General features: G+C 34.0%; 2 protein-coding genes across 2 annotated transcripts in view; both read left to right on the forward strand.

Moving 5' to 3' along the window:
• Positions 1 to 10,799, forward strand: part of LOC122721088 (Krueppel-like factor 3) — a 241,667-nt gene extending 230,868 nt beyond the window's left edge. The window contains exon 6 of the mRNA XM_043948348.1: positions 9,718 to 10,799. Coding sequence (XP_043804283.1) covers positions 9,718 to 9,803 — 86 coding nt within the window. The 3' untranslated portion in view covers positions 9,804 to 10,799. The remainder of the gene's footprint in view (positions 1 to 9,717) is intronic.
• A 2,044-nt stretch (positions 10,800 to 12,843) lies between these two features.
• LOC122720862 (protein suppressor of forked) lies at positions 12,844 to 18,920 on the forward strand. The gene is made up of 13 exons (XM_043947902.1): positions 12,844 to 13,060; positions 13,182 to 13,373; positions 13,514 to 13,546; positions 15,099 to 15,196; positions 15,260 to 15,413; positions 15,541 to 15,774; positions 15,888 to 16,271; positions 16,348 to 16,594; positions 16,681 to 16,750; positions 16,830 to 16,926; positions 17,070 to 17,328; positions 17,401 to 17,535; positions 17,723 to 18,920. Exons 1-13 carry the CDS (start codon positions 13,037 to 13,039, stop codon positions 17,935 to 17,937), a joined length of 2,142 nt encoding a protein of 713 aa, XP_043803837.1. The 5' UTR covers positions 12,844 to 13,036; the 3' UTR covers positions 17,938 to 18,920.
• The last annotated feature ends 819 nt before the right edge of the window (positions 18,921 to 19,739 follow it).

Genomic DNA, 19,739 nt, shown 5'->3' on the forward strand with positions numbered 1-19,739 from the left:
TTTTTTTTTTTTTTTTTTTTTTTTTTTTTTTTCTCTCTCCGAACGCGAACTCACTTTCGAAACTCAGGACGAATGGCTGCTATCTGAGGAACACAGTCTGATTGGCCGATTCTTTTATTTCCATTTTCCAGGGAAAAAATTATATATTATGTGATCCAACGGTTTGATCAAAGAATTACGTGAATCGAAAGAAAAAAAAAGAAAAGAAAAAAGAAAAAACAGGCCGGTGATTATCGATTATCGGATATTCGAAAATTCTCGCGTACGCGTCGAAGATGAAGAGCAAGAGAAAAGAAAAAAAACGGAACTACTAGGTCGTAAGAGATATTAGATACTAGCCGAATAACAATACTACATTGTACATAGCACGTAAAATTATCCGTTGATCATCACCGACAGAAGAGAAAAAGAAGAAGAAGCAGAAGCAGAAGAAGAAGAAGAAGAAGAAGAAAGAAGCAACGGATCATCGTAGCATAATTTCTCTCGCAATAATGTAATCAATGGGGGCCAGTAATTCTCTCTCTCGGATCTCGCACGGTGTTACACACTGCGAGGCGCGTGGCGTGCCCTTTATCTCACCGAATTTTTGGCGCAGTCGCCGTATATGTTCGAATACGACACAAAAAAAGAAAAAAAGAAAGAAAGAAAAAACGCGTAAAAAACAATTTCGTCGCGTTCGAAAACGTTTCTCCGTTCGCGGAGAAGAACGATCGAGCTTGGCGCGGAAACACAGCATTCAGGTTCCTAGGACAGGTGTACCACGCACGATCGGATCGAATGGGAACATCGAAATACGTCGAAATTGGAACGTTGACGGACGTGCTTCCATTTGGACGATCGGCGCGGTACACTAGCGAAACGATCGACTGTCGTCGAAGTTCAGAAGGTTTAAGGGACGGTTGTTTTCTTTTTTTTTTTCCTCTCTCTCTTCTTTAACAGTCGCGCGCCACCAACTATTATTTTGTAAGGATTGTTAAGTGTATACCTATGTCGCGTAGGGTTGCGTAGGATCGATAATATATAATATATATTATACTACGAATCACAACACTGTATAAACGAAGGCATTACTATAACTTTGTACTTTCTAATTATACATTAACCGCGTCGCTTGAGGACGCTCGCTATTCGTACCGCGCACGTCGGCAGGGGAGGTTCGTTAGTGCATTAAAAGAAAAAAAAAATATATATATATATATTATATATATATAAATAAAAAAAAAATCTATATATATATACATATATAGATGAATATAGATATATATTGTAAATGTGGTTGTAATCTTATTACTGTTATATCGATATATCGATGTCCTTGATTTGGATAATTTATTTATTGCGATGTGAATCGAAACGAAGAGCGTGTAATTATTGTATACCGCGGAGAAGAGAAAATGAAAAATGAGGATACATGATTATTGAATTAAAATAGGGAAATATTATTAATAATACGCACGAAATTATATATTTATATAACGTTATCGGCGCGAGGGCACGCGTATTAAAGACGCGGGTCCGCTCGCGTGAAAGTCCTAAAAAAAAAAAAAAAAAAAAAAAAAAAAAAAAAAAAAAAAAAAAAAATAATATGAAATCACGTTCGAAATACGAACGATACGGTTGAGCAGTTATTTAAATAACTATCGTACTTTGCGATTCCTACTGTGGAAATAAAAAAAGAAAAAAAGGAAAAAAAAAAGAAAAAAAGGGAAAAAAAAATAAATAAAAGGTAAAAAAAAAATAGAGATTGTTGTATCGTAAAAGGGCGAACAGTGGCCCTCGTACGTGTCGGTTTAATAAATTATATATCGTCGACTCGCGAGCACGCACAGAAGGTGTCACGTGCGTCCTGTGCGGTACAATATCGCGCCTGTCGATAATTTTATTATCGAAATGATGGTTACATATTTTAGATAATCCTATTATCATTATCATTATTACGATTCTTATTATAATTGCTACTATTACTATTATTATTGTATTTGGCAGGGTTACGACATTAAAATCGTAAAAAAAAAAAAAAAAAAAACTTTCTGTTCACTACCTATCCCAAGATCTATCCTTCAGAATCGCGAGCAAGCAAAAAGAAAAAGAAAAAGAGAGAAGAATCACGTAGCGAACGATTAAAAAATTAGCAATCGACACGAGATCCCTGCAACATCTGCCGGGGACGTAATCAACCGTAATGTATAAATGCATCTGCATCCTCGTTAACGTTCTACCCCGTTACACGTATAGTTAGACGTTCGTGGCACGATAAATAAAGCCGCAAACCTGGCTAAGTCTGGTGGATGTTTTGTGACAACCGGCCAGTCACAATACGATCATTAGGCTATTTTCCAGAGTATAGCGCCCTAAGACGCAATATCTCTGCCGAGGCCGCGTATTTGTCCCGTCTGGCAACAAGATTTCTGCACACTGGTATTCCACTAAGTTGTAGGTAGTCTCCGTACTAGGTAAGTACAAATCCTACCGTATACCTCCGGGAGAATTTGTAGTCCGAACGGCGGCTATAACCGAGGCCATAACTTAACCGGAATACCAGTCCTCGCCGGAATTCCCTCTCGAGTCGGCGCAATTGTGGATATCAACGACGACGACGACGGAGACAGTCCTTTCGCGTTGACGCTCAACCGTCTAGAAAACGACCCGTTCCCCTTTGTGAACGAGATCGATCAAACGGATCCCTATAATTCTAATCGCTCGCCATTTTCTTCTTCTTTTCCCACCTTAGACGAGCCACGATTTCCCAACATTCGTCCGTGTTTTTGGAAAAATTCTAAATTTAAACTGCGATACGAGAAATTGTCAAATGTACAAACGCGGAACCAATGTCTAGAAGCAAGCGCCAAGTTCTCGGCCGAGGTCGAGGGAGAAGGAAAAAGAGCAGGAGAAATAAAATCGCTTATGGTAGCAGGTATAAAAAACTCGTATTTGTCGCGATGGAATTCGCATACCGGCCACGTGTCTTCCGATTGATGGTATTAAATCTGTAAGAAAGAAGCTGGAGCGCCGAGTATTTGACAAAGGGGCAAGAAACGGGCGTATTAAGCCCGATACACGTAAATCAACCGTTTCTTCGTAATCGAACTTGCGCTAACTTTCTACCGACAAACTTTTCGCCAACGCATTTCCATTTCGAACCGAGAGATCGAATCGCGATCGAAATGGTTCGCTCGTGGAAAAGTGGTGAACGCGATCCGTCCGTTGGGAAAAACGAATATCTGCATGCGTTCCGTCCCTCGAAAGCCCGACGTAGAAGAGAAAACGATCGCGTGTGCTCGCATCCCTCCCTACTGAATCGAGCCGCCCTGAATCCACGGCCTGTAACCGCGTACATTCACGACGACCGACTCGTTTTTACCGCTCGCTCCGCTTCTAATGGGATCGAGTCTCCATAATTGAATTTACGAACGGCCCCTGTATACCCACGTCGTCCATTTTCCGCGAGGCCTCCCCGGTTGACGTCCACGTGACATTCGCATCGCATCTACGGGCCCTAACCGAAGGCACGAACGTGGTTAATGCCGCACACTGCCTCCACTCGATTCCCACTTCCACTCCACTCCGACTATATTTCGCCGACGCTAATGACGGTATAACTTACTAACCTTATACCCGTAATTCTATTAACCGTCCGTTAACTATCAACAAAACGGTTACAAATTGGCGTAACCGGCGGCGCAATAGCGGGGCGCCGAGAGATGGAGAGCGAGGGAGAGGGGAGAGGGATGGGGCGCGGACGTCGCGCGAGTGAAATGTAAGCGGTTCGTCGGTCGGGATCGGACGTATCGGTAATTAAATTTACTAATGGAAATTATAGGGTATCGATAGGTAACGGATGCACGGTCGATATTACCGTTGCGCGGCGGGTAATTGGGCCGGCGACCGGACCACGAGAAAGAAGAGAAACAGAGGAGGAGTTATCTTGGTTGGAGGGTCGGATCGTTCGATCGTTCGCAATTAGCGACACCCGATTCCACCCGCCACGATACTCTTTACGTTCACGAGCGTGATAATCGATAAATTAACGAACGATCGATCGATCCATCCATCGGCGATCGATCAAGTTTTTACAACTCTTCAAATCCACGTATCGCTTTGTAACGAAACTTGTAATCGGATTGATCGATCGTGCCCCATTAACGAATTTTATCTCTCTTTAATACGAGGCGATCCGGACGTATCTTTTTTTAATTTTAATCCTTTTTCAGGGAATAAAGAGAATAAAAAATCCGGCCGTTTGCCGTATTCGATCGCGGATCATTCGGATAAATGGGTTCCAACGCTTTTTCCACGTGAATCGTAGCACGCGTCGTTTATCATCGGTATTATCGGAATTTTTTTCCACGATCGTTTGATAGGATAACGCGTAAAAATCACCAGTCGCGAATAAGGGTCTAGAGTAGGGCATAAAGCTAACGTGATTACACCGTTGCACTGAAATATACGTTTGCGTATATAGTTGAACGTAACGAATAGGCCGGTGTGTCCGCGCTTGTTATTAATCGGCCAGAAGACTGGCTCGCGTGGATATATATTTGTCATCATTAGCGAGTGCGAATATATTTATACGCGAGCGGTACAATTCGCGGTTTATAGAGTCGTTCCGTTTAGAAACGTCCACACCGTTTATCGATCTTCGATCGTTTCGTATCTTACGACTTCTTCGACGAATGTAAAATGTGCCTTTATTTTTTTTTTTTTTTTTTTTAGAACGACGAAACGAAAAAAATGATAGGAATATCAAATATATTCAGATAGAGAAACATATATATCCGGAAAACAATTTTCTCCGGAGAAGAAAGTTTAACGATCGATCGAGCGAGACCTTTGCTCGAATGAATCTCACCGAGTTGGTTTACAAATCGTTTAAGAGGCAAAAAGAGCGAGGAGAATAATTCCAATATTAGCTACAGTTCGAGCTACCATCGTTTCAGCGATGTGTGAACGAAACCGAGACATCTTTTTGCGGCATTGCACGCGGTTATAAATCATGCCTCACGTGCACATTCGTGGCGAGCCTATTTGATTGCGTACGTATAAGGGATTGGATACTACACGGTCGCGATGCCGTTACCGAATGGTAAAAGTGACGATATAATTTTAGCCGGCCATTAGAAAGTGAATTACGAAAACGTCTGTAACTCGTAGAAGAGAGTGGCGCTTGCCACAACAATTAGTAGATTTAATTTTAAGCGTTTTGTGCGATCCTTAAATCGATAAATAAAAAATGGTGGAAACGATGACGACGTACGCGCACGATTACAGCTATTACTACCTTTATTACGAAAACTATGAGTCTCGTGTGTATTTTTCAATCGTTTCGAGATTCGGTCGTACACGGATACAATAACACACACACACACACACACACACACACACACACACACGTGCGCGCGAGACGAGTATCGAACTCTAAACGGAGTTAAACTTCGTGAGAAACGATAAAATCGTGATTTCCTACGGGGTGCTTATAGTTCGATTACTCTCGTATTGTGGATAACCGACGAGAAGATATGAGAAAGAGAGGGAAAAAAAAAAAAAAAAGGAAACGGCTCGCGTTTCATAGCGTTGCGAAACGAATGTAACTAGAACGAGTGACAATTTTATCGTAATCGCGCCTTTTATTTCGCCATTTCAAACCGCACGCGGCCTATCGACCGTTTCTAAAACGATCGGTATAAACCGTCTCGTCTACTCAATAGCATACTAATACCCTTTATGGCGTCACCGTGATTCCATCTTGCATAGCCAAAGTCAATTACAGAGAAGCAACATTTTCACGGTTGAAAATCGCCTTTAACTTAACCGAACGAAGCGAGAACAATTCCATCTTTTTATAAGATCTCGGACGAGGATCCTTCCCTAACCCTTAGGGGGGAGAAAGAAGTTGATATTTCTTTCTCGAGAGGATGATCGTCGTACGGAAACTTCGTCGCCGTATTTGTAACATCGATAAAATGGCACCGGACTCGCAACTCAACCGGTAACGAGGCAACTTTACGAAACAAAAGATCGTGAAGTACGCCAAGCGGGCATAAGGAGAATTACGCGACTGTATTTCTACGAAAGTACGGTTGCAGGGGGAGGGGGGCGCGCGACGGACGGAGCTAGGCCCATAACGCATGTCATATCTGAAGATCTTTACGAGGGAGCCGATCATTGGACGGGAGCGCAGCAAGAAACGGGCGACAAAGTTGGATATACCAATGAAAAGGAACGTTTCGAGCGACGTTGCTCGGCCGATGCGGGCCGACAAGTCTGTTACGGTAATCGCCGGATCGTCGCAACACTCGTAACGTAAAGCGTTGAAGGGCTCGTTTTGATTAATTAAGCCGCGGATGAAACGTTGGACGCCACGTTCGTTGAGATCATCGTCTCGTCATCACATTGCACGTATCGTTCGGGAAGATCTCTGAATCGAGAAACGGAGATCTCTTAGGGGAAATGAATCGATTGCGCAGATTCGCAGGAGGAATCGTAGCACGAATTCGGAAATGAGGAAAGTATTCGAAGGGAAAAGTAACTCGGTCGAGGAAAGGAAACGGGTTGTGGGAATGAATCGAATACGAAAATGATAACGAAAACTTAATATAATATGATATAACCGTAAATTAATCACGGGATCATTACTCCACATCATCGATATCTATCATCGATGAATAAAAAGTTGCTATTTGTAATTACATCAACTGATTTAACCTATCTACGACCTTTAATCAGCAACGACCATCCATCATCGTTTCCCTGGTAAAAGTGTCGAGACGTTCTATCCAAGAAACATCCGTTTAAAAGAATACCGAGGCAATCGATATTCTTCGATCGATGAATTTCTCGATCAAGATCTCCGTTTCTTCGCGAAGAGTTGCGTGACGTTTCGATGACGCTCGATCGTGCCTGACGACAAGCAAATGAGTAATTTACTACGCTCGATCATCCAAGCTCGCTCTCTTGTTCATTTTTTTCACTTTTTCTTTTTCTTTTTTTTTTTTTTTTTTTTTCCCTCCTTCTTCCGCATCAACCACGTCTAACTGTTCCTACGAATACCAAGAGACCTCTATCTCGAAACAACTTTTCAGGTTTAGGAGGGAGCTCGTGTCACGTTTCCCACGGCGGCGTTGTACCACGAGTTGCATACATACGCAAGAAACCAAACGCTATAAAACGTTCTTTACGCATTTCGCAGTTCGCCTCTCAGACGAACGACGAAAGGGAGGTACGCGCGAACGTTCGTATTTTTCTATTGGACCGCCACAGCTCATGAGCAGATTTATATTTATTTCGTCTGGGCCAAGACGAAACATTCTTGTTTAAAAGATTTTAACGATCAAGCTGAACTTTCCAGCCTTTCCTCGCGAACCGTCGCCTCTTTCTCTGTTTTGAAATAATTATATAACGTTTCCCTCGACGTGTTTGATGTATCTATAAATACTTGTTTTTTTTTGCTTCTTCTTCTTCTTCTTCTTCTTCTTTTTCTTTTCGACGAGAAGAAGCAACATCTATTTATGCAAATGAAAGAGAGGCTAGAAGAAAAAATATTCTCGGCTTGGACGATGGTGCAATCGATTCAAAGTGTCGAAGAGTATCGAGAATGATAAGTAACACGAGGCGAGTTTTACGGTAGCCAAGGTTGCGATCGACGAATTCGATTGCGCAATTGATGTAGTCGGAAATCGGTTCACTGGCACTGGTAGAAAGAAAGGTGTACGTACACGAGCGTTCGTGATTATTAGCTTTAGCCTTAACCAGTTACTCGACAGAGCACGAGATATATCAAGGTTGTAGGGAATTCGCGCAGCTTCCACGCGTTTCGCAAAACAGAGACGGAATTTGACGGATTTCCTCGTTTCAAAAAGAATGCGGCTTCACCGACAAGGCCGTTTAGGCCAGATCAGTTTCCTCGTCGATGTAGTATATTTAGTTGGAACGGTATCGGTATCGAAAAAATATTTAGATATTTTCGAACGAACAAATCGTAACGAACATTTATCGACGTTTCAAAATTATATAGGGGAAGAGTTGGAAAGAAAAGCAATTAAAATTATTCGGTCGCGGTGCTGTTGATGGATTAAGCGCGGTTTCGCCGCCAATTTCGCGTTTATCGCGGATGAATGTTGGAAAGTAACAGTGGAATATCGAAGGGATCGAATCGCGAACATACGAGTTTTACTGCTAGCCGCGGGTAATTTACGCGCGCACCCGTCCAGACGAGAGTTTCGACATTGATGCGGCGCGCGGAGGAGACTAAAGGAAAGATGGAAAATCAACGATGTGTAACTTTTATGGTATGTCCGAGACACGATTGCAAAACTGCTTGAGCGAGCCTCTCTGCCGCGATGAATCGCGATGATAAGAAGTGTAAAAAGGTGGCTAAGGAGGGGCGAAGCTCCTGGAGTAACTTGGAAACTTGGAATATCGAAAGAATTTTTAAATTTAAACGGGTGATTTGCTTCGACATACGCCTCGAATTCACCTCTTCGACCGTTGAAGCTAATTTTATTTTCCTATCTCGTTCAAAGGGAACATCGCTCGTCGTCATAATTCGTGGGTGAATAAACGTTGACAAATTTCGGTTAATATCTGTGGTGGCTGGAAACGCACCCTGCCTCTCCGCGATTAACCAACAGCCAACTATTTAATAAAGGTTTTTCGAGGCGCAGTTTAGGCTTATTTCCCAATTGATGCACTTGACGGATGATGCGTATGCAGTTAAATCGGCCAATCTATAGCGTTACTCAACCTGTTTTTAACAAGATATTTCCGTATTGTCGCGTTAGCGCACGCACACAACGTACGTAAAAGCGTCTCGACCCGCCCCTGTCCAGTCATGTCAGCGCTAAATGAACCATCAGGGCCGCCATAAATCCTCGGACTATCAGATGAGCAGCCACGGACTTGCCTGTCCCGGATATAACGAGGGACCACCGCCCAGCGTAATGGAAGCACTCTCTGTCGACGCTCCAAAGATACCTTCGAGATTGGACCAAGCCTCCTTCTTGTCCCCGGTGGACGAACCAACTCCATCTGATGCGATCTATAAGAGTTCCCTCTACCGACCAACTTCTCTAATTCCGTCTAATTCGACACGAAAATCATAAACTTTCTCTAAAAAAAATCTAAAACACCTTTCTCGATCTATCTAATAAAATTTGGGAAAATCATTCCTCCATCTAATTAAAAGTTATCACTTAAAATGCCAAGGTGAATTTAATTTTGATCAAAATTGGGAAACGTTTCCGATAATAGAGCGACGAGGTATGCGTGTCTCGATTCAATACGATCCATGACGAAAATCTAGGCAAGAAGCTTGACCAAGATCGGACAAAGGCGGGGAACATTGTTAATTACACGCCCGTGCTCGTATCGATGTGGCTACCGTAGGAGTAACCCGACCGAGTGGCCAACAGTAAAGATGGCATCGTGCACACTAACGAGTAACAAGTGGCGTGACGTTTCAGTTAGGCTTTACTTCGCGATGTGTGCGCAAGACTGAGAAGAAGATATCGGTATGCCACGACCAACCTATCTATCGTCTCACCTTCGGGCTCTAATTAACGCCGAGATTCATTATCGACACCTCGTTGTTCCGCCGACCACCGTCTTAATTTAAGTTAAGTTCAACGTTTCCTGTCACTTCGCCCCCACGTTTATTTCTTTATCAGGCGATAATTAGGATAAAATAAAATTTCAAAAAAACGATCTCTCTTTGCGTTTTAGGTACGATATCTCCAATTATTTCGTTTGGAAATTCGTTCAAGATCGAAAGGAACGCAGTAAAATGGCTATTTTGGGGACAGTGTTAGAAAATGTGAATTAGTCTCCAAAGCATGTACTATCTGCACCATTATGCAAAACAGAAATTTGTTCGGGGCACGAGTAACAAATGGTCCACGGTTCAAGCCATCATTTGTAAGGACACAACTTAGTTTGCATGTATGCATCTGCAGGCCGCATTAAGTTAGTTACGCTTAAATGCAAATTGACGCGTTAATCGATCTGTTCTGACTTCGGAACTCTGTGTATAATGAATCTCCGCACGAGATCGAGTCCGCCAAAAAATTATATTATCTCTCTGCTGTCTCTTGGCATATCTTAACTATCAAATATTTAAAAAAAAAAGAGAAAAGGAATAATATAATTATTTATTATAATATTGCAGTATCAACTCTATTAAAATATTATAATATCATAATGATTTTTTAAAAATCGAGTTCTATTAATTTCTCTTTATTTTTTCGTATAAATTTCTCACGATTGGATCGTGTCAAGTACGCCACGATTAATGTTCGATCGTTCTTCTCATACCATTTAGACTACTATATTGTATGCGAAATGATGAGAACCCCCTGAGCATCTATTCATGATTGTATGGCATAATAGTATCAGAAGGTATGTGTTCACCTGAGATCGATTCTGAATTCGCGCCCCGGGCTGATCGACGAACTCGTCACAGTACATTTGACTCGATCGTGACTGATATTCTAGCGGTAGTAACTTTCAATTCTCATATCTATTTACGAACAAAAGTCGAAACATCTTCTTTTGATTGCTCGGATCGAATTTGAACCGGAATGCAATATACGGATGATGAATGAAACGAATCAGACTATAATTATTTATTAGATGTGATCGAAATTATTCCGAAACCGTTACATTAAACATAGACGAAGGTTAATGTTGATTAAGACCTAATTATGATTATATGAGAAACTGTTTAAATCGATATTTGTGACATCGAATATAAAATAACGTTCTACGATATTCCTAACCTTAAATTAATTAACTTATTGCTTATGGATAATAAATACATGCAATCACTATATTCGTCGAATATATTATATAATAAATATAATCAATTATTCATAAATTCGAATTTTTAATCTTTGGATATGACTGAAAGTGGGTGAAAAAATAAAAATGCATGTGACTCACCATTAGATGCGGAGAATATTATTATAGATGCTCCTATAATCAATGTACTAGTAACCATCAAATGTTATAGAAAAACTGTAAAAAATGAAAAGAAATTATAAACACAATGATTTATAAAGTAAATATTATAGATATAAATATTTTTACAGACAAATATTTTTGTTCTATTAATTTAAAAGATTTTATTTAAAAAAAATTAAAGTATAATTATATAAAAATACTTACTTTTTGATTTCTAAAGTCATGATTTCTGGATTCTCTTGAGGGAAACACTGACTCTATTACCGAGAACGAATATTTTAAAAGAAAAAAATAAATAAATAAAAAACTATTAAAGCATTCGAATTATGTTTAACGAACAATCACTGATTCTAATTTCGCGTGCTTCTAATTTTTATTATTATAATTGAACATATAATTAATACAAGATATATATATTTCAAAAAATATTAAAAATACTATTACGTAACAAACACTGATTTTAATGATCGCATTGCAGGCAATCGCAACAATGCTGTGGAAATAAAATTGTATTAGTAAAAGGAGAAAAAAAATTAAAAGAAAACATTTTATTTCGTATTTTTCTTCTTTTTCTTCTAATATTCATTTCTTTTTCTAAATATTCTATCATGAATACATCAAAACATACATATATCAACTATTCTTCGAAAACTAAACGCACCTGTGTTTACAATTTCATGAAAATAACAATCAACAATGAAACTCGAATGATGATATTACAACCTTACAAAATATTTACGAAATATAAAAATTATTTCTAAAATTGAATCATTCATGCAATATATGTATGTATATCAATTATATATAATATTTCTTACTAATCTAATTAAAAAATAATGCCAACATGTACATACGTCTATCTTTATTAAAATAAGTTAAATGTTGGCAGCTCTGCATGAAAAATTATCGAATTCGTTGTTGAATATCGTTCGAAATACCTTTATCCTTTCCCAGTTTCTTTTTCTCATCATCACGATCAATTATACAATATAATAATCTACACAAAAAGAAACTTAAAATTTAAAATAAATTATATTATAAAAGAAATTAATTATATTAAAATGAACAATAATCGAATTCAAAAATTTGTACCATAAGCTATTGATAATTATATATATAAAATAAATTCAGAAGATTGCTTCGTATATTATAATATATTGTAATAAATTATTAAACAAATATATATTAATTAAACGAGGGTAATACCTATAAACTGGAAAAATTAGGAATGAAAATACGACGTTGATAATCGAGGTCATATACCTCAGCGGGATGACACATCCTATCACCATGATTTTCGACAGTAGAATGACTTCCCGCGTAATAGTACGTCAAGCAATTTTCTGATTGGCTGGCGTCGCACAACTTTTCTTCTACTCTAAATTGCGCGGGAAAAGCAATATTTTATTAAATAATATTCAATTTTTTTAAATAATAGAATAAAAAATAGAAAATATACTTTTTACACAAGATTTATTGTTTTTTACATTGTAATAAATTATAATAATACAGTTTTATAGATATAATAAATAATCTCATAAATAATTAAATATTAGCAATCTATATTGAATCATAATAATAATTATACATATTATATCAAACAATATAACACTACAAAATACCAATACCAATTACTAATGAAATATCAAATTATTTAAACTAATTGTTAAATATTTTGTAATTTAGAAGTTAATCGATAATTTAATTATATATATATATATATAATTAAATATTTTTACTTCAATTAATACACTTTTATTCACTATAATAATAATTACACTTTATATTACTTAAACTAAAATATAGTTTATTAAATTTAAAAATGTATAAATTAATAAAAATTTACTTTTTTTTATACACTTCCTCACAGACGAAAGAAAATGGCCGAAATGGTCGATGCAGATTGAATATCGAATAGCTTGTTATAACGATATATCGAATACAATCGAAATTCTGAACATTGCTTACCGAAAATTACAAGCCATTACAAGTTGGGTGTTGTGAGTTTTTATTTAGTCATTTATCTTTCCAATACGTGAAAGTTTTTATTTTTATCTATTAACATCATTTTTATAATTAAAAAATGACCGAGGATAAAACAGAATTTGTAAGTATTATATATTACTGTTATAATGTAGGTCGAGTCTACATAACCTTACTTTTTACAATACATAATTTATGTTTAAATTATATGTTCTATATAATTTCATGTTTTTTCTCATTTATAGGATTGGGGAAATGAAAAATTACAACGTGCTCAAAAAACAGTAGACGAATCTCCTTATGATTTAGAAGCATGGAGCATTCTTATTAGAGAAGCCCAAAACAGACCTATTACAGAAGTAAGGCCAGTTTTTGAAAAGCTTGTATCCGTGTTTCCTTCTGCTGGTCGTTATTGGAAAATTTATATAGAACAAGAGGTAATATTATTATATCTTTAAAGAAGAATAATTATTAAAAGTTATAAATATAAATATGCTGTTTTCATTATCTTATTAAATAATATAATTATCATTATTACAACAGATAGTTTATTTTATATTCTTTATGATTTTTTCAGATGAAAATGCGCAACTTTGAGAAGGTGGAAAAGGTATGTTAATATTAATTGTATGAGTTTCAAAATTTAATGAAAGCACTTATATATATATATATATATATATTGCTAAATTTATCGTTATATATATATTGTTGAAGTTGTTTGTTTGAGAAGATATATAATTTTCATTACTGATTTTAAAATAAAATTATTGAGTGAATTTTTTTAATATAAACTTATAATGATATGCATGTTTATTTATTAATCGAATGAATATAATTCTTAATTGAACATTGGTATTTAAAAAATTCTATTTTAGTTTTTTAGTGTATTAAGATTACATTTAATACTAGCAAGATATTATTAATCAATTGTGATCAAGTATTATCATACTATGTGATTTTAGGCATTTTGCATATTATATGAGGTGAATAAAAACAGTATTTCACCATACACAAATATCTCATTGATTATGATTGATCTGTTGGTATATTTGGGAGGTTGTTTTCTTTGTTGAATAATATGATATATATTTTAAAATATATTATAATATAAATATATATAGAATTAATAATAAATAGATATTATTAAAATAAATCAACTTACGAAGGCAGCTTCCTGAATGTAACAGCCTTGTATTCCTTCCTGCAATACATTTTTTAGTTGTGTTTAAATTATGTTATTTGAAATAAAATAATATTCATATTACATAAAGTGTAGATATTTTATTAAATACAACATGAAATAAAATTGTTATAAACAAATATTCAGCATTGAAATGATTCATAATGCAAAGTATATTTACCTCTTTGCATATAAGAAAGATTTTAATAATATTTGTCTCAATATTATGATTGAGACGATATAATAGTATTTTAATAGATATTTTCATAAATATGCTTTGGGAATTACATCATTTTCCTTTCCCTAGTACAGTACTTGATTAACATTTTCAAGTATTGTGAAATTTTTAAAGAGGTAGTATAAGGTGATGAAATAATAAATACACCAAAGTATTTATTTATTTTATGATTGTAATGTATAATAAAATTGAATATTTTCCATATTAAATTTCTACTATTTTGATCACCTTATGTTGCTTCAAATTGTCTAAATTTTTTTATCATGTTTTGGGATCATTCATTTCTAGATCCTACATAGGTCAATTATATTATTAATTACCCCATTTACAAAAAATAAATAAAGTTTTTATTTAATGGGGTTTATTTTGTGTTACCTTTATAATCTCATATCTGGAAACTTTTTCCCTAATTATTTCCCAATGAAAACATATGTTTATATAATAAAGTATTCTCAATTGATGCATTGGTGCATTATTATTTCTCCCATTACAAATAAACAATATTGTAGTAGTGATTGTATTAAAGACTTGCTAAATAAATTATTGAATTGTTATTTCCTGATATTTTGATGTGATTCTTATTGGTCTTAATCGATAATATGTGCTTTAAAAAAACTTGCCTGTAAGGGTAAGTAAGGTGGTAGATAATATGTAATGTATTGTGTAACCACACTTAAATGAACTTCACACAAATGTTATATTATATCTTTATATTGCTTCTAAAGTACTTGTTTTCTCTAACAGCTTTTCCAAAGGTGCCTCATGAAAATCTTAAATATTGAGTTGTGGAAACTTTACCTTTCTTATGTCAAAGAAACAAAAGCGAGTCTTACAACATATAAGTAAGTATTTATGTAGTTATATAGGTAATTGAATCAAAAGTTTAATATATAATATATTTTTAGGGAAAAAATGGCACAAGCATATGATTTTGCATTAGATAAAATTGGTATGGATATACATTCTTACAGCATATGGAATGATTATGTGACATTTCTTAAAAGTGTTGAAGCTGTTGGTTCTTATGCTGAAAATCAAAAAATTAGTGCTGTTAGAAAAGTAAAGATCCATATATTTTTGTTAAGTTATAAATAATGATATATATATATATTAGCATTTTGATTTATTATATATATATACATTTTAATATATTGATATTATTAATTATATATATTATTAATTATAGGTATATCAACGAGGTGTTGTTAATCCAATGATTAATATGGAACAATTGTGGAAAGATTATATGGCATTTGAACAAAATATTAATCCAATAATTGCAGAGAAAATGGCTATTGAACGTTCTAGGGATTATATGAATGCAAGAAGAGTTGCCAAAGAATTAGAAGCTGTAACAAGAGGATTAAATCGAAGTGCTCCTAGTGTACCTCCAACTGGTCATCCAGAAGAAGTTAAACAAGTATTTATTATACATACATATAAGTTTATAAATATATTACAATATTATTATAAATATATTATAATATTATGTACAATATTAATTATAATCATCAATTAATATTATTGTCATAGGTGGAATTATGGAAAAAATATATTGCATGGGAACGTAGTAATCCTTTAAGAACAGAAGATACTTCTTTAGTTGCGCGTAGAGTAATGTTTGCTATAGAACAATGTTTATTATGTTTGGGACATCATCCAGCTGTGTGGCATCAAGCTGCACATTTTTTAGAACTTAGTTCAAAAATATTAACAGAAAAAGGAGATGTAAATGCCGCGAAAAACTTAAGCGATGAAGCAGCAACGATGTTCGAAAGAGCAACAAGTACATTATTGTCTAAAAATATGTTATTGTACTTTGCACATGCAGATTTTGAAGAAGGAAGAGTAAAATATGAAAAAGTGCATCAAATATATCAAAAGTTCCTTGATATACCCGATATTGATCCTACATTAGTTAGTATTTATTTGTTAATATTAAATATTTTGCTTAATTATTTAAATACAGTTAAATTACATATTTTTTTCATAGGCATTTGTACAATATATGAAATTTGCAAGACGTGCTGAAGGTATAAAATCTGCTAGAACGGTTTTTAAACGAGCTCGCGAAGATCCAAGATGTAAGCATCATGTATACGTTGCTGCTGCATTAATGGAATATTACTGTACCAAGGACAAAAATATTGCGTTTCGAATTTTCGAATTAGGTTTAAAAAAATTTGGAGATAATCCGGATTATATACTTTGTTACATTGATTATCTATCACATTTAAATGGTAAGAATTTTTTAAAAAATAAATTTATTTATCTTTTACATATATTTCAAATTTAATCGCATTAATTATTTAATTAATTATTTTAGAGGACAATAATACAAGAGTTTTGTTTGAGAGAGTTTTATCTTCTGGTAGTTTAGAACCTGAAAAATCAGTGTATGTAAAATATATTTATTATATTTAATATATTAATATGTAAAAAATGATTTCATATTTATTATATATTTATTTTTAGTGATATATGGAACCGCTTTTTAGAATTTGAATCTAATATTGGAGATTTGGCAAGTATTGTTAAGGTTGAAAAACGTCGTAGTGCTGTATTAGAAAAGGTAAATTGATATGTTTATAAGTCGTATAACTTTTTATTCAATATTTTTTCTTACATTCTATATAATTTCTTCAATTTTTGTTTCTTTTTTTTTTTCTTTTTTTTCTTTTTTTTTTTTTTTTTTTTTTTTTTTTTTTTTTTTAGATTAAAGAATTCGAAGGAAAAGAGACAGCACAATTAGTAGATAGGTATAAATTCTTAGATTTATATCCATGTACTCCTATGGAATTACGGTCTATTGGATATATGGAAGTATCTAGCGTTGGAAGAAGTACAACTGGTGCATTACCACGAATACCAGATCCAGAGGAAGCTATAGCATCGTTACCAAGACCTGATATATCACAAATGATACCTTATAAACCAAAAGTAAATCCTTTACCTGGAGAGCATCCAGTACCTGGTAAATTTCTTTATTAAAATTCTAATTGTATGTGTTCATTATTTATGATATATGTGACAAAATTTTTTGTAGGTGGTTCCTTTCCATTACCACCGGCTGCAGCACAACTTTGTACCATGCTTCCACCACCTGGATGTTTCAGAGGACCTTTTGTGGCTGTTGATTTGCTTATGGATGTTTTTAATAGAATTCAGTTACCAGACCATGGTAAAGTCTCTTATCTTGTGAATATTATCGTATAATAATTATTTACATCTCTAATAAAATTAACAAGATATAATAATAATAATAATAATAATAATAATAATAATAATAATAATAATAATAATAATATAATATATGAGATCACATTTTCTTTCATAAAATTAATTTTTTTTTTTTATTTTTTATATAGCTCCATTGCCGGTAGCGGATAATGGATGCGACACAAAATTATTTGACTTAGCGAAATCTGTACATTGGATCGTCGACGAAAGTAATGATGGAGTTAGTCTTGGATCTAAACGTAGAAGAACGCGTTTAGGAGGTGATGATAGCGAAGAAGAAGATCTACCACCGCCTCCTGCAAACGACATATATCGCCAAAGACAACAAAAACGAGTCAAGTGAATAAAATAATAAGATATTCAGTGCAGAGTTGCGTATCACCTCCATTATTTTGGAGAAATTTGATACATGTTATCATATATTTTTACATTTTCTGTTTGTTCTGAAAGGAGACATTTCTTAAAAGAACAAACCTATTATTATTGAAAAGCGTACGTTACGTATATAACAACTACTAAATTCCTTATGTGACACTGTGCACGATATTTTGAGTACTGTGTACTCAGAAATCCTATATTTACACCGTTGATTTCGTCTTTGTTCAAATGTGTTCATTTACATATGGAGTATCTAATATAAGAAGAGGACAAAATTGGAAACGTCCAATGGATTGAATTTGATTCTATCATTATCTGTCACCATATAGTATGAATTTAGTATAAAATATGAGATCAAGATTTAATTTTTACACAAGCGTTTGCGATAATTTACATCAGATATAGCAAAAATATTTCTCAGGCTAAGAAATAGTTGATACAACTATTTAAGAATGAAAATAATCGGCGCAAGATTTAAGATCTTATTGAAATGAAGTAATTTGTTATAGTTCTAATCAAATTATATTATATATAAAGGAATGGTATCATTTAAAATGATTATTTTATGAAAAATCTATATGTAAAGATGTATACGAATGGAGAAAAAAAAAAAGACAATTTATTCTTTTCGTTTACGAAAAGATTTATTTTCATCGTGTAACAGATATCAAAGCAAATGTAATCAAATAAATAGTTTTCCATTTCATATTTTATTTCAGTATTCGTTTTTATAAATTTTCTATATTTTTCTAAATAACTAAGAGAATGCGTTTCACTTATTACTATTCATTTTTAAATATATACATACATATATATATATATATATATATATATATATATATATATATGTATATATGTATATATATATATGTGAATAGAAAATATTCGTGGGAAACTGTATCCGATACATTTGCTCTGCTTCATACCATTAGACTGTATAATTTAATGTACAGGACCAATAAATTGTCGATATCCCATCGTAATTTTTTTTTTAAATAAGAATTTCTATTTTTTCTCCCCATAAAAATATTAGCAAAACAAATATTATAGTGTATCTGTAGAATTTTAGTTAACATATATAACTAGGTAGTCTATGATGATGTAATTAAACTTTGATTATTATGTAATTAGTTTGAATGATATTGTTCCTCCCAGGGAACAATATACAGATAAACTATACAAGCTATAATTGTTTTGAAAATTTCAGAAACACTTGAAATTTGCATATGTAATTACAATTTTTATTGCATATGACTAAATTCAATTTACATTAAAATATAATGTAATTTAAATGATTTCATTCAAGAAGATGTTAAAAAAAATTATTCAATTTAATATAACACATAGTATCATCAGTTAAATAAATAATTTCTTCGCAATCTGTATCGCTATATAATACTACAACAGAAACTGTGGAATTTGGAGGAATCTCTATTATTATAAATCCTTGTACGTAATTGTGGCATAGTTCTACATTCATTTATCTTAAGCAAAGATATCTAGCATTTGTACACTTCTCAAATTAGTTAAACAAGCGACATTCCTTCTGGATAATTGAACATTTTATACGAAGGCATTGCTATTATCAAGCATATTTTACATAGTCTATATAGTCTTGTAACAATTCTCAACTCTTTCGTTAAAAATCAAGAATTTTTCATTAAAGTAGCAAAATTACCTATTAATAGATTAAGTTTAGATTTAAAAAAAAGTAAAGAAAATTAATTTTATGAGATTTACGTAAATATGTATTAACTAATGTATTAT

This window comes from Apis laboriosa, unplaced genomic scaffold (genome assembly GCF_014066325.1).
Source record: "Apis laboriosa isolate Shangri-la unplaced genomic scaffold, ASM1406632v1 scaffold13_cov153, whole genome shotgun sequence".
Classification (NCBI taxonomy): Eukaryota; Metazoa; Arthropoda; class Insecta; order Hymenoptera; family Apidae; genus Apis; species Apis laboriosa.